Consider the following 15,810-nt stretch of genomic DNA (forward strand, 5'->3'; position numbering starts at 1 on the left):
GGGGGAGGGAGTCAGTGGGGGAGGGACTCACCTAAGGTCCCACCCAAAGCTAGAGGTAGAGCCCAGAATGGAGTGTGGGTCTGCTGCACATCTGGAGAGGGCTGTGGATGAGGAGATGCTTGTGTGTTTCTGAGTGGTGTGTGTATGTGTGTGTGTGTTGGGGGGGGTCCTCTCCTCCTTTTCCCCAGCTCCCCTCCTGGGTAGACACCACCACTGCCAACATGCTGCCACCCAGCTGTGCTGTCCTTTCAGAATCCAGCGGGCAGCCACTTTGATCTGCTACTAATTCTTTATTTAAAAAAGATTCACAACTCAATTACACCAGGTAACAATAGCTCACAGTCAATAATACAAAAACACAAACCCAGTAAACATCCCACCTGACCAGGGGACACGGATTTCGATGAGGAAAAAAAAAAACAAAGAAATTACAGCATCAACTCATTCAGAGTACTGGCTTGCAATTTCCAGCAAATTGGAATCACGGCGAGTCACTTTCCCCCACTTGAGTGGCAGGTATATTAATTTCTCGTCGTTTGTCAACCATCAAAAGTAAATTGTTTACCGGGTTTGGGGAGAGCGTGTCAGAGGCTGGGGCTGTGGTGATTATTCTGGCGTGGCTCGGCACGGTGTGATTCACCGAGTCCAGGCCACAGCAGCGCCGGGCCAGTGCGTGCTTTATCAGCTCAACACAGAGGAGGGTCCCCGGGGTGAAACTGAACAGGATTGGACCCACGGCCCCCTGCTGTGCCCTGATCTACCTAGTTCCCCATTCTCATTTGTTCATCCCTTCTGCCTCCCAGATGCTACCCCCAAGAAAAGCACAGGCTGACAGGGGCGTGCTCTAACAACCTCTACACATGTCCCTCACTGACTGTCCTCTGGCAGTCAGTTAGGTCCCATAGAGACATTATCATTATCATTCTCACCGTGGTCTTTTAAGGCCAATAGTATTATTATCTCCCTTTTATATTACCAAGGAGCCCAGAGAGGGACCATAATCTACCCAGGGTCACACAGCTATTGAATCAGACTGATACAGCCAGGAGAAGAAAGCCAAAAGGCAGGCATCTCAGCCATGGACTTGAAGGAGACAGTGACTTGATATCATCCAGGGCAGGGTCAGCAGCTAGAAGGAGGAACTGAGATGTCTAGGTGTTCCCTGACCTGAGCAGCAAAGCTCGGATTTGGCTCCAGGTTTGTGTAAAGGCAAGCCCTGGGTTTTCTCAGTGTCCTAAGTCATTCTAAGGCAAGACCAGACTTACAGTATTAAGGAAGGTAAGCTCCGAGGTTTCAGGCCTCAGAGGGAGGAGGAAGGGGCCACCCTTGCCCCCAAGATGTCAACAATCCCCTAAACACTGAGTCCCTAACCCAGGGTGGAAATGTGTGGCTGAGGCCACCACCAGGAGTAAGTGCCCGTCAGACACCTGGTGGTCAAGTTTTGCTGCTGACTTTGGAGACACAACCTTGGCCTTGCCTCGGGATTCATAGCTTTTTTTAAACCCACTCTTTGTCCCAGACATCTATGAGGCAGGGGTCCTTGCCTTCATTTTTTCCCCTCAGTAGCGGAAGGTGAGGCTCCTACAGGTGAGCGGAGATTCGCTCAGGTCACACAGCCAGGACTTCCAGGGCTAGAGCCAGTGTGTGGCTCCTAGCTGGGGGCTCTTGCCAGCCCACCTCACTGCCAAGAACTGAGCTGAAAGCTGGAGGGAGCTGGTGGCGTTTGGATTGCTGGAAGCGCAGGAGAAATATGAAGGCAGGCCTCGGAGGTGGGGGAAAGGAGTCAGGAACAAACAACTTCCGAAATGTAATAATTTGGCTAAATTTAAACATGTGAAAGAGTTCAGAATGATTCATAATGCATGCAGATTGATGCAAATGACTATGCAAATGATGCAGGCAGGAATGAGCAGGGTGCAACAACCTACCTCTCCTGCAGTAAGCGGGATGGAGTGGGACAAGGACTTCAGTTGAAGTTTTCCAAGCCCACCCCATCCTGGGGTGGAAACGAGACCTCTTCATGCAACCTGACCCAGCCCCAGAAATCCTCTTTCAAGGCCGATATTATCATTACCTCCCTTTTTTACTTACTGCCAAGAAACTGGGGCACAGAGAGGGAAGCCAGTCTGCCCATGCTCACACAGCTACTGGGCAAGCAGGGACAGACCTGGGGCCTTGGGAACATTCCCATCCCGAGACTGCCCTTCTCTGGAAGCCACATTTACCCACTCCCCCATCTTCTGTTCACGCTTCTCTTAGCTGAATAATTCTGCTCCCTCTCACCTTCCACCAATGAGCTCCCCTTTGGGGGTGTCCTCAAGCCTTTGTCTCTCTTTTTCTCTTTTTTTGAGACAGGACCTCATGTAGCCTGGGTTCGCCTGAAACTCCCTATGTAGCTGAGAATGACCTTGAACTTCCCATCCTCCTGCCTCCACCTTCCAAGAGCTGGAATTACAGATAGGTGCCACTATGTCTGACTTTAGGCAATGCTGGGGATCAACCCCAGGGCGCATGTGTGCTAGACAAGCCTGACTACATCCCCAGCCTACTCCTCTTATCCATTTCTCCCTCCCCCATCTCCCCAGTCCAGGTTGTGTGTTGTGTGTTGTGTGTGTGTGTGTGTGTGTGTGTGTGTGTGCGTGTGCATACACTCATGTGCAGAGATCAAAGAACACTGAGTGTCTTTTTTCTCTTAAGACAGGGTCCCTTACTGAGCCTAGAACTATGGGGGCAGCAAGAAAGCCCCAGTGATCTCCGATCTATCTCCACCCTGCACAGTGCTGGGGTTACAGGTGTGAATTCGAACTCGTGTCCTCAGGATTGCATAGCAAATTCTCTTATCTGCTACGCCATCTTCTCGGCTCTCCCTCGTCCATTTATAATGTATCAAGAATGTCTGGCTGACAGTCAGAAGGAACTGACATGTACAAGGGTCTTCTTGGGCCCCTCCTGGTTAATATTCATATGCCTCCCAGCAGGGCACATGGGAGGGGAAGTGGCCTCGTAGGAGAGGAAATGGTCCTCTTTCCACCACTGGCCAGCTGTGCGGCCAGTGTGGCCTCAGGTGGGTTCATCTTTCTGAGCCCCGTCTTTCAAATGAGATGAATCACATCTACCGTGAGCCAGCACGCCTTTCAGCAGGCACCCTGGAGCACGCTCCCTTCCTCCTCCAGACCTACAACCTCCCCTTCCCCACACTAGCCACCTGCCGCCATTGGACAGCAGACAGGCTCCCTTCCTCGTCACTTCTGACCACACAAGCCCTGACTCATACCTTCTGTCTTGCCTGAGAGTCCGTCCCCCCCATCTGTCACCCCCACACAAAACCAACTTCAGAGCTCCAATTCACCCCGGTACCTCCCCTTCCTGCACCCGTCAGTCCTCTGGCGCTCCTGGCTCTGGGAATCGGATGGTGCATACTCTTTGTGGGAATTGACAGCACCCATGCATCTCCATCACATTGTCTCTTTGAATAGCCATGTTGGTTTGAAGAATAGGAGGCTGTCCTTCTACTGGGGAAGAGGCTGGGCCTCCAATGGGGCACCCCAACTTTGGTCTCTTGGAGCCTCACAGCTGCCTCCACAAGAGAGCCACCCTTACGGTGATGTCTCCCTTTGTATAACTGTGTGCATTTCCCAGTTTCTTCATAAGCTCTTGCAGAGCCTGGAACCCATCTCGGGTCTTCTCTCGTGCGTGAAGGCTCATGCCATTCCCAAGCATTTAATAAACTCAGTCAGGTGCCTGAGTAGCCAACTGGACCATGCATGCCAGAATCCATTTGCATTCCACGGAGAACCCAGGTTCTTGTCTGTTACATTAGAAAACAGCCCGTCTCCAGGATTGTCCCTGCAGAAAGGACCTGGACTGCACCTTGGGAGAGACTTGGGGGTCGGGGTCTCCACATGTTCAGAACATGGGCTGTTTACAGAAGCCATTGTATCTGTGAGCAACGCTGTCTTCCATCTCTTGCTGTCCTTTTCATACAGGACCTTCCACCTCAACGCACAGGGACATGAGAACCCTCTCTGAGCCCCTGGTAACCATTCTCTGGGAAGGCATTCGTTAGCATTTGTCATGCCGTTCCTCTGCCACAGTTCATGAATTGAGTTTTTCCCCATCCTCGACTGACTTCATCTCAGCCATCTCAGAGACGGTGGATCTAATCCCACATCCCCGAGCTCGGTTTCCATTTTCATGGTGATCAGTTGTTTGTGGTCTGCACAGATTGCTCCAGGAGTTACGGCTGGGATGGGATAGGCAGTCTAGCTCATATGCACGCTCTGCTCGGATGATGCTCCTTGTTTCTGAGCCCCCCGAGGAGAGACTTTCAAACTTTGTATCAAGCCAGTTAGTGCTCACTACTACCACCATTCACATCCATTAGCATCCAACGCTGGCTGAGTGCCTATTGTGTACCAGCCCCGAGGATTTCAAGGCTGAATTCCTTCATCATCCATAACACTTGTGGGATAAGAGATAGGGTCTTCCATTTTTTTTCCAGTCATATATAAGGAACAGGGAGGCTGTGTGTCTAGGGTCACACGAGTCTTTTGATTCGGGGCTAAGAAATCCCATCTTGAGTGGGATTGAAGTGTTCAACCCCTTTCCAAACCTAGCTCCCTCCCTATCTCAACTCTCTACAACATCTGACTAATCCCTCACCTTCCTAGCTCTGTGACTGAGTAACTCCAGTTCCCCCCCCCCTCCCGGACCCCTAACTGACCGCTTTCTTCTCCCAGCAGTGGGGAGCGATCTCCCTCCTGGTTGAACTCATGGGGCTGTGTGGACAGGAACTCTCAGACATGATGGGGAGGTGCGTGGGCCCCTGAAAACCCGCAGGTTGACAGGGGGCAGGGGATCAGTCTCCTGCCACAGTGGGACCCACCATGTTCTGGCCTGTTGCAGCATCTCGGGCTATGGAGCAGCTGGTGGGAAAGGTGGGAAGAACACCATGATGCGGTCCCACGGTGTGTCTGTCCTGGGCATCTTCAACCTGGAGAAAGATGACATGTTGTACATCCTTGTCGGCCAGCAAGGAGAGGATGCCTGTCCCAGGGTAAGTGCTCAGAGCAGGGGCGTGTTCCAGCCCCGGGGTGGGGGGTGGGGAGGGGAGGGTGGCTTCTTGGAGGACAGTAACCCCCAGTGATCCTTCTGGGGATTCAAAAACTTGCACCCACTCCACCCGTGAATTCCCCTCTTTTCCTAGGGCCATTTGGTGCTTGAGGACACAGGGACTGTGGGCCTATTGGAGTTTTATAACCCCATGGGAGGAGCCACAGTTTGAAGCTTGGGCTTCATGAGTGACTTGAAGCCAAAGGTCTGAATCCTACCTAAGTTCTGTGGATGTTCTCCACAGAAGTAGGAGAAGGAGCCCCCTCTGAGGACTCTGGCTGACGCACTGTTCTATTTAATCATGTTATCATGCATAGTGAAAAAAAAATGAAAAGACTTTACATTCACTCAAAAGTCAGACATATGACCACTTGTAGGTGTACATAAAAGTGCCCAAAAAATGTTCTTAAAAAAAAATACAGCTTCAGTAGCTACACTTCTTGGGAGGAGACTGGATTGGGGGTGCCTGGCAAATAATGTCTGAAATCGTCGCAAAAAGAATGTTCTCAGGTCTGGGATGTAGTTCAGTTGGTAGAGTGTTTGCCTAGCTTAGCAACTGGTTGTTGTTCTCCTGAGTGTGGTGGAGCACACCTGAAATCCCAGCATCTGGGAGATGGAAAAAGAAGAAGAAACAGAAATCCAAGGTCATCTTTGGCTGTGAATGGTGTTTGAAGTCATCCTGCATTATAGGGACACAGGAACCCCTAACTCAAAAAAAAAAAAAAAAAGTAAAAGAAAGAATGCCTTCATATGTTATTTAATGATTAAAACTAAAAAATTGAAAACATAGACTAGACTGAGCCAGAATGCTGGTAGCCCATTTCTCATCAGTTAATTTTATGTTCTGACAAACTACAGGCCAGAAACAGGAAGGGAAGAGAACACTCATTTTGACTCATGGTTTCAAAGGGTCTCAGTCCATCATCATGGAGAAGGCAGGGAGGACCTCATAGCAGCAGGTCTGAAAACAGAGAGAGAGGCAAGAACCAGGGACAAGTAAACCCTTCAAGGCCCATCATCCCTAATGACCTGTTTCCCACCCCTGAAACACTCCACACCCTCCCAAAACAACATCAATTGGGAAACAAACATCCAGACCATATAAGCCTGTGGGGGACATTTCGGGATTAAACTTTACACTCCCATATTATAAATGAGGAAAGGATGGACCACAGAGGTGAAGGGACATGCCCAATGTCACTCACAAAGTGGCCCAGAACTCTAGAGCATTTGGTTTGGCTGCACCCTACACTTGTCTTGTTTCCAGGATCTTCTCCCCATTATCCACTTAGCTAGCCCATCGCTGGGCGAGCCTCTGTGGTCACAAAGACAGCCTGGCATTGTGTTTCTGACCCCACTGGGGTGTCTAGCAAGTCCAACCGCAGGAGCCGAGATTGCCCAGAGCCGTCAAAAGTGATCCACAGAACAGGACAGTGAGGCTAACTAGATAGCAGCTGTGGGAGCCTCAGACACCCCCAGTTATCTGGCTCTTGCCTTGGGGGTGTTCGCAGGGTGGCAAGACTCTGGCGGTGCTGGCTAGGCTAGCAGGAACTGAGGTGGCCCAGGAGGGCAGATTATCCTGCTTGAGTCAGGCCAAAGCCTCCTCTGAAGCACAGCTTTGCTGGGTCCCAGTGCCTGGCACAACACCTTCTTCCAAGAGTTGTCCCAGCAACCTGGGAGGAGCAGAGGCTACCAAGAAAGCAGTTCAGTTCCACAAAGAAACTCAGCTCCAAAGAGCCAAATGATGGGCTGTGAGTTCAGGGGGCAGCAAGCAAGGGCAGCTTAGTCTCCTGGTACCCCGACTCCTCCAGGCGTTAACACAACACCAGAGGACTGAGCCTGGTGGCTACAACCTCCTGCCTGAGAAATGCCTCCAACTCCAACTTTTATTTAGGAACTATAATCAGGATTTTGCAGGCTGTTATAATATATTAAGTCATTAAATTACAGGCTGCTGTAATTTTCACAGGAATTTATTGAGTGCTAATGTAATTCTTTCATCTAAGCAGAAAGATTGCATTGACTTCTGCAAGGGACTTTCACTTGATTGGATTGTAATCAGTTATGTCTTTTCACAGGACTATGTCCTTTTTATTTTTTTAATTCAATTGTAATCTACTTGTTCCTCTAGGTTGCTGCACTTTATCATTCTTATTAATCAACGTTCTTGTTCTCAAACTTTGTGGATGCATAGGGAGCAGTTCCCAAGAGGGCAGGAGAAGGCCACCTCAGCCGCGAGCTGGGGGAAGCGCCCTCTGCTGGTCGGGCCAGGCATGCCAGGCACACTTGGGCATGGGAAGAAAGCCGCTCTGCACTCTCCCTATGGGTTTTTAGGAGAGAAGGACAGGACGTGCTGTCTTCAGGCATTATCTCCATCTCCAGTTTTCACTAGAAAAAAAAAAAGGAGAATGAAGTGAGCTCTAAGAACTGAGCAGCAGTTTAGCTGATTTAACTGCATGTCTGTGGGAGGCTCTCTACCTGGTGCCTGGCCATTCTAAGCTCCTGGTACAGGAAGTCGGCCCCAGCTGCTGCTGGGAAATGCCCCTGTATACACAAACACATAAACACACACACACACACACACACACACACACAGAGAGAGAGAGAGAGAGAGACAGACAGAGACAGAGAGACAGACAGAGAAAGATACAGAGCTTATTTCCTACAAGACCTTGCTTCATAGCATGGCTTCCTCCACAAAAGCAGTGTATGGTGTTTAACAGCAACCTCAATCTCCTCCACCACTGGATGCCAGCAGTATGCCCAGCAACAACCATCAAAAAACACCTCCTGAAAATCCCGGCCGCTCCCTAGATGATAAAGTCACTAACCTTAACTGCCAAGCCCTGTCCTCTTACGCACCAAACACCAGGAAAGCCAGTGCATGAGCCAGACAGTCCTCTGTCTGTTCAAACTGACGCCACAAACACGCCTTGAGTCCCTGTGTGTGCCATCCACCATTCTAGGAAACTGGGACATTCCTTGAACAAGGGAGATCCTTACAAACGAGGCACTTCCCTTCTAGGAAGGGGAGAAGGAGTTGGCCACGGCCCAGTCCCTGAGTGAGAGTGTCTCTGTACACTTGAGGGGATGAGGGGAGGAGCAAAGGGGGTAGCTGAGAGATAAGGGCAAAGGAGATGGTCTGGGCCAGGTCGCTGGAATGACACATTCCCACATCCTCAAAGCCAAATGGTGATATAACGGAATGTGCTTCCAAAGTCTCGCTGTAGCTGCACCATGAAGCTTGGATCTCACGGGGTCAAGGAACCAAGCACCAGATTCAAAGGCTACTGCCTTCAGCCAGCAAGAGATGCTGTACCGGGGTGGCTTGGACCCCAGTGGTCAAAGTGGAGGTGGTGGAAAGCGACGGGAGCCTGGGCGTGTTTGGAATGGGAAATTCACAAGGGCTTCCTGCCTGATGAGATGAGGAACCGAGAGAAAGAAAGGTCGAGAGGGACTCCACAGACCGAACAGCTGCCATCGTCCGTCACCTGCCAGAGAATGCTGCAAAGCGGGGCAGCTTAGGCTGGGTTCGTGCCTGCAATCCCAACAAGTTGTGAGGTCAGCCTGAGCTATGTGGTGAGTTCCGGGCTAGCCTCAATTACAAGTGAGATTGCCCAAAGAAAACAACAAAAACACAATAACAAAAAAACACCACCACCACAAAAAAAAAAAAAAAAAAAAAAGACTTTGTGGCAAGGTCAAGAGTTCAAGGTCAAGCACACTGACTATGGTGATCTAGTAGACAACGGGGGATGGCAGGTAGGTAACACTGATAGACCGCTGGGATTTAGAAGAGTGGTCCAGGGAGGAAGATATAAACCAGCATAAAGCTCAAACGGACTGAGATTGCCTCTGGTGTGATGCAGATAGCAAAGAGGAACCAAGGATGAGCCCTGGGTCCCCAGCATTTAGAGATTAGAAGGAAAAAGAAGAGAGACTAACAAGGAGAGACTTGGAGCAGGGGGAGTCCTAGGAATCGGGTGACGTGCACTGTCTCCACCCGAGGCTGCTGCTAAGTCAGAGAGATGCTAGCCTGAGAATGGATATGTCTTAGATATCTTCTGCCCGGGGCAGAAGGACTACATGGAGCAGGGACATGGAAGACAGGCCATCCTCAGGCTCCACTCCTCATGTCCCGACACTGTATCCAAAGTCTCCAGAATCAGTTCTCTCAGAAAGAGGCATCCCCAGGATGTGGAGGTCACACTGCTGACTGCCGGAGGAGAGAAAGAGCGGCAGACAGGTCTGCACATCACCATAGGATGTGTGATGTCACGTTCCCATCCCATACCTGAAGTGGGTCTTTTCGGCTCTGCCGGTTCACGCTAGACAGCCCTTTCCTTTATAGATGGAGGCAAGTCCAGGACCCTGAGCGCCTCATGAAAGTACTGCTCAACCAGCAGCCCCCCAGCCTTTCCCCCTCCCCCTGGACTCAGGACATGCCCCTTGCCACCCAGTCCTGTCCCAGCTGTCTCCCTATAGCCCTGGACATCGCTGCATAGACATGGGAGAAATGCTGAGCTCTCCCCCAGCAGTCTAGAACTTTCCATGCACACTAAATCCCCTCTAAGAAATGTCAAATTATTTCCATCATTAAATCCAAAATGCTATAAAACGAATTGCATCTCGTCTGTTTATCTGGAAATTTCTCAAGTACTCACTGCCGGCGCTCCTGAATACTTTAGCATAAGGAATGACTCAAGATGGATTGCCGTGTCCACCGCCTGGTTATGCAGAGGCGTTTGATGAAAATTTGATGTTTTATTGGCTTTTATTCCATTAAGTGAAAGAAAAGTCATTTTCCTCTGAGGTCAAGCTGGTGTTTAGAGAATTCATCTGAGCTGCCGTGGCTAAGGCAGGTATGACTGTTCTTCAGACAGTTTTATTTTTATTTTTTATTTTGGTGTTTTCTTTTTTTTTTAAGTGTTACAGACATCCCAGCACAGTCCCAGCAACTCCCACATCCCATCAGGAGCCTGTGGGGCCCAGAAGTAAATCTAATGGAATACTAACTCAACCGCCTACCCATCCTTCACAAGTGTGGCACCCAAGGGTAACGGCTCACCTGCACATCACCATAGGATGTGTGATGTCACTGTTCCCATCCTGTACCTGAAGACCACTGAGTCACCCAAAGTGGTGATGAGTGTAGCTGGCAGATTCCAAGGTCCACTCCCTCGTCTACGTGGCAGCCAGGGGACTCCACTCTCTACCTGGGGCTTCCTGCTGGAGATTTCTAGAAATAAGAAATGGGATGTTGGGCGACAAGAATGAGACGTCGAAGATGGAGAAATGACTTTTTCCCAAAGGGGAGCTGAGAGTGAAAACTCCCCTGTTGGGTTTTACTTGTTCTGTATTTGTTTTGCATTCTCTGCATAGTTGCTCCAGAACTGAAGAGAGAGAGAAAGCGTGCTCCTTGACTCTCCACTCCCAAATCCAACTCTGATCACCATCAAGGCCCCTTGCCGTGACCTGACTGCTCATCTAACACCTATAGTCGCCCCAATTTATATGCCCTCTAGCCTATCTCACATCCCGGGGTCTGGTCTTCCTCAGCAGTCACTGGATCCTACCCGGTCCCTCCGGACTGAGCTCGACTTTTCTAAGCAAGAGAGCCTGAAGTCTTTCTCTGCACCCCCACTTGCCTCCTTCCCTGGGGGGTCATGCTACTCCCTGCTCTTGGAGTGACCCGAATTGTCCTTCTCTGTGCTGAAACCCTCCTCCTTATACTCCAGAGCCCAACGAGGAACCACCTCCTGCAGACAGTCCTCTAGCTGAAATCCATCCCCTAGCTTCTCATAACATTTGTCTCCAAGCTGCCCTTGGGGCCCTTTCCTAACACTGCTCAAAGTGATCACTGTCTTTATTTTTGTCTCCTCAATTCAGTCACAGGCTATTTGACACGCGATCAGAGCCTACCTTAAGCATACAAGATACAAGGTCCCCGACTCGGGCACCAAACCCAACGAGGTGGTTTGTTTGGTTTGTACAGGCGAACCAACTGATCCAGAAAGTCTGTGTCGGCGAGAACAACGTGATAGAAGAAGAGATCCGAGTGAACAGAAGCGTACATGAGTGGGCAGGAGGAGGAGGAGGTGGGGGTGGAGCCACCTACGTGTTTAAGGTGAGGTCTTCCCCGAAAGATGGAGCAATGGCTTCTGCCCGCCATGGTGTTTTAGCCCCAGAACAAATCTAGATAGAACCCCCTGGGATGTTCTATGTCGAGTCAACGACGAGAAACCATGGCCCAGGGGGAGTTCGGGTTTGTCTACCCAAGAACGGGTATCCCGGTACACTACGCTCCTCCTTTGTGTTCAGGGCTCCTTGTCCACCCGGGCCAGGCTGACTTTTCTGACATTGTCAAAGCCAGGCTACAGATGGGAAGCAGAGTTTCTTGCTGGGTGCTCCCCTTGGAGACGGTGGTGCTAAGGACTTATGCTTGAACTTGTGGAGGTCCAAGAGATGACAGAGTGCAGAAAGATAAAGCAAGACCTGCCACTAATCACCAGCAACAAGACCTCCAAGGAGCTTCAGGGAAGGGGGTCCATCCCAGCTCATTTGTCACCTAAGGGGGGGGTACCCTAGTGGGCTTGCATCACTGACTGAACCCCAACTGATACAGAAACTCATCGGAGGAGGTTACTAGAACATCAATTTGGGGCCCTCAAACCCCCACAGGTGGAGAAGTCACCCCCACTGCCCTGCAAGTTGTTAAACTGAAACATTTAAACTGGGGCATAGGATCTCCCTAAGGGATACCTAGCTCAGTCTCTCCATCTCTGAATGTCTCCCCTGGGCAGATGAAAGACGGAGTGCCCGTGCCCCTGATCATTGCGGCCGGCGGTGGCGGCAGGGCGTATGGGGCCAAGACAGACACGTTCCACCCAGAGAGACTGGAGAATAACTCCTCAGTTCTAGGGCTGAACGGCAATTCCGGAGCCGCAGGTAAAGCCCCACCCTCTCCCAGAAATCTCCCAGGGACCCTGAAGGCGCCGTCCACTCCACTGAGTGATGGGAGCTCTTCCCATTGATGCCAATATCAAGGGAAAGGGGGCAGGCATCCCCCTGCTGCCTCTGAAGCCATCTTGCTGGCTTGAGGCTTGCTGATTAACCCTCTGAAGGCCCAGGGCTCAACCCCAAGGGTGCCCAGCAGTTGACCACAGAGACGATGGGCGGCAGGTCTCCTTAAGATGGAAACAGTTAGTGAAAACGCACCTTCAGGTGGTAGCAGCCATACAGTAAGAAGTTCCGCCATCATTCTGCCTGTCCCCAGTGCCCCCCAAATACCTACCGGAGTACACTGCCTACTGCTGACCTAGAGGGGCCTGCCAGGAAGCGGGGCACCAAGCTCAACAACTGTAGGCACATGGTGTGGCCTCAGAGGTATCCCTAGCGCCAAGGGCATGATGATACTCCTAGCTTCCACCATGAACAAGGCCCTGGAACAGGATAAATGGGCATGCCCTCCTCCTCCCCCCCTCCGCGTCCCCCTACCCCCCGGCCAGGGCCCACCACATCCTCTTTCCAGCTTCTCCAGCTCCATCCTCCTTCCAATCCCACCACCCGCTCCTCCAGAGAAGCGTCTCCTTTCTTCCCCGCAGGTGGTGGAGGCGGCTGGAATGATAACACTTCCTTGCTCTGGGCCGGAAAGTCTTTGCTGGAGGGTGCCGCTGGAGGACATTCCTGCCCCCAGGCCATGAAGAAGTGGGGGTGGGAGACAAGAGGGGGTTTCGGAGGGGGTGGAGGGGGGTGCTCCTCAGGTGGAGGAGGCGGAGGATATATAGGTAAAGATGATTCGTGTTCTAGGTGTCACACTTTCCCCCCTCTTAGTCCTAGGCTCCTCCCTCCCCGTCACCGCCCCCGCCCCCGCCCCCGCCCCAGTGTGGACTGTGATGTGACTGCATGCCCCCCTCCCCTCTGCTTGGCTTGGGCCCGCCAGAGGCGGGGTGTTGGCTTCTGAGCCAGCATCCCGCCTCCAGGCTTGTGTAGCAAGCAGCATCAAGATCCCACGTGATCCCGGATCCCGCGCCCCTTCAAAGCTGAACCTAAAAAGTGTTTGGCTTTCCAGGAGGTGGCATAAGCCACCCAAGGTCCAGGCAGCCCTGAAGTCCAGACTCTTCTAGCCCCTACAGCTCCTTTTGGGGGCCTGGCCAAGCCAGCATAGAAGAGACTGATCTGCAGTCTCTTGGGCTCCTGGCTTTCCTGTCCCGGCGGGTGGGAATTACTCCCAGAAGCCACCTCAACCAGTCCTGCAGCAAACAGCCTGTTGTTGATTCCCCCCACACCCCCCACTTTCTTGGGAAGAGTTTGCAGCTAAGAGACTGGCAGATGATACCCCCACCCTCCCCCAGATTAGGACATACTGCATGCCAGCACTGTGATGTTTGTATCTGTGTGTTCGCTTTGTTGCTGTGTGGAAAATGCTTGTGCTAACCACACAAGCTTCCTTTTCAAGCTTTGGGTGGATGGGAGGACCCCGGGGCGGGGGGGAGGGGAGCCCCAAGATCACCCAGCCCCAGATGAAAGGAGGGACAGGAGACTGAAGGCACAGCGGTTCATCTCCCCCAGGCCCCCATGGTGATCCCAAAGTGTCCGGAGAGTAACTAACTCCTCCAAGCCACAAGGATGCACCCTTAGCCTCCAGAGACTAGAACCTTCTAGACTCTTGCTCACTTGAGCTACTTAGTACTGGGGTCTTAGCAGTGTGGTAGAGATTCCCCTGGATGGTCCGGCCTCAACCTGGAGGGGAAATTGACCCATACACCCAGCACCTGCAGAGCTAAACCAAAGTACATCCTCTGTGCCTGGGACCTCCTTTCCCTCTCCACCTCCCTACCCCATAGCCGCCCCCCCTCCCCCCAGTGACCCATAGCCTTGGCCAGAACTGCATGCCTGTTGATGTGCATGTGTGTTGAATCTTGGGCACCCACCTTTTGGGGTTCAACGCTTCTCTGGTTTAACCACAGGAGGCAACGCAGCATCAAACAATGACCCCGAAATGGATGGGGAAGATGGGGTTTCCTTCATCAGTCCATTGGGTATCCTGTACACCCCGGCCTTAAAAGGTACCCCCTCTACCAGGTGATAATACAGACTTAAGTCCCTTCTTCCGCCCAAGCCCAAACCTGGACTTTATTGACATGGGGTCAGGACACCAAGGCGTGGCTCTGGGCCACTTTATGACACGTCTTCCCGTAGCTCATTTCATCATATTTTGTGGAAGTTGGGGTGTGCAGTGGACGGTAGCTGAAGTTTTCTCTGGTCCTACCCAGTTCCACAGACCCTGCAACCGCTTAGACCCAAATGAACACACAGAGGCTTATATTAATTATGAACTCTATGGCCTATTGGCTCAGGCTTCTCGCTAGCTAGATCTTACATCTTAAATTAACCCATTTCTATAAATCTATACTTTGCCACGTGGCTTACCGGTGTATCTTTACATCTTGCTTCTCATGGCGGCGGCTGGCAGTGTCTCCTGACTCAGCCTTCCACCTCCCAGAATTCCCCTTGTCTGCTTATCTACTGGCCAATCAGCATTTTAGTTATCAACCAATCAGAGCAACATATTTTCACAGCATACAGAAAGGCCTTCCCATCAATGGACCACCAGGCAGGCAGGTCCTAGAAAATGATAACAAGGGCAGCTAGAACATCTGTACCAGCATCAGGATCCTGACTACAAGTCTCTCACTTACACCCAGACAAACACATCCTCACTCTCAGCTCTGCTCACCGGGGGGCCCAAAGATGCTTCCCCAAACAGAGATGTGTTTGAAGCGACAGAGGGATTTGGGACAAGGACCATAGGAAGCCATGGCAAGCAGCCAGAAATAAAGTTCAAAGTCGGGACCTAAGGGTACAGGGCAATCGACTTTCATGTTCATCCTGAGACTGACCCCTCCCCCCTTGTCACCAGTGATGGAGGGCCATGGGGAAGTGAATATCAAGCATTATCTAAACTGCAGTCACTGTGAGGTAGACGAATGCCACATGGACCCCGAGAGCCACAAAGTCATCTGTTTCTGTGAACACGGGACCGTGCTGGCTGAGGATGGTGTCTCCTGCATTGGTAAGGGGCGGCGATGGGAGGGGGGAACAGGGCCAAAGCTTGAGCCGACTGAACAAGCCCAGCTCTTTTCTAAATGTCCCGCCCCTCTCTTGCGCATGTTCTGGCAACTGAGCAAAGAGACCTTGTACAAAAGGTGGGTCACCACACCTCAAGGGGTCTCCGAATCGCCAATGCCTTTCCCTCAGCCAGGAAGCAAAACCTCAGGCATCTTCATCAAGGGGTCAGACATCGCATCTCCTCTCAAGTGGCCAGCAGCAGGGACCATAGCTCTCCTAAGACACCCTGTGTCACGGAGTTTCAGAGCCAGGCTCTGTGCCTTTGAGCTTCCTGCACATGGTTCCCGACTGGACACAGCCTTTAGCACACACGTTCACTAAGGATGCTCTGTCGGTGCCTCTTCTCCAGATCCAATAGCTATTTGTTGTGATCACACAGAGCGCTAAGCCTGCTTCCCACGCTAGAGTCCCTCTTCTACGCATGCTCCAAGTCTCCCTTGAGACATGTAGTGTCTCAGCCAGGCCTGGGAGCACAGGGCTATCATCCCAGCGGAGACAGAAGAATGGAAAGTTCAAGGCCTGTCTGGGCGACACAGGGAGTTCAAGGCTAACCTGAGTAACTTAATC

At 51.6% G+C, this 15,810-nt stretch overlaps 2 protein-coding genes across 2 annotated transcripts in view; both read left to right on the top strand.

Moving 5' to 3' along the window:
• The window catches only part of LOC119086453 (ALK tyrosine kinase receptor-like), a 61,625-nt gene extending 47,519 nt beyond the window's left edge, over window positions 1-14,106 (top strand). Inside the window, exons 5-9 of the mRNA XM_037198010.1 lie at window positions 4,906-5,056; window positions 11,108-11,239; window positions 11,916-12,060; window positions 12,717-12,825; window positions 14,082-14,106. Of these exons, the coding sequence (XP_037053905.1) occupies window positions 4,906-5,056; window positions 11,108-11,239; window positions 11,916-12,060; window positions 12,717-12,825; window positions 14,082-14,106 (562 nt within the window). The remainder of the gene's footprint in view (window positions 1-4,905; window positions 5,057-11,107; window positions 11,240-11,915; window positions 12,061-12,716; window positions 12,826-14,081) is intronic.
• Window positions 13,790-15,810, top strand: part of LOC114696211 (ALK tyrosine kinase receptor) — a 35,089-nt gene continuing 33,068 nt past the window's right edge. Inside the window, exons 1-2 of the mRNA XM_028873798.2 lie at window positions 13,790-14,180; window positions 15,035-15,187. Of these exons, the coding sequence (XP_028729631.2) occupies window positions 14,114-14,180; window positions 15,035-15,187 (220 nt within the window). The 5' untranslated portion in view covers window positions 13,790-14,113. The remainder of the gene's footprint in view (window positions 14,181-15,034; window positions 15,188-15,810) is intronic.

The sequence above is a fragment of the Peromyscus leucopus genome, chromosome 22 (assembly GCF_004664715.2).
Source record: "Peromyscus leucopus breed LL Stock chromosome 22, UCI_PerLeu_2.1, whole genome shotgun sequence".
Taxonomy (NCBI): domain Eukaryota; kingdom Metazoa; phylum Chordata; class Mammalia; order Rodentia; family Cricetidae; genus Peromyscus; species Peromyscus leucopus.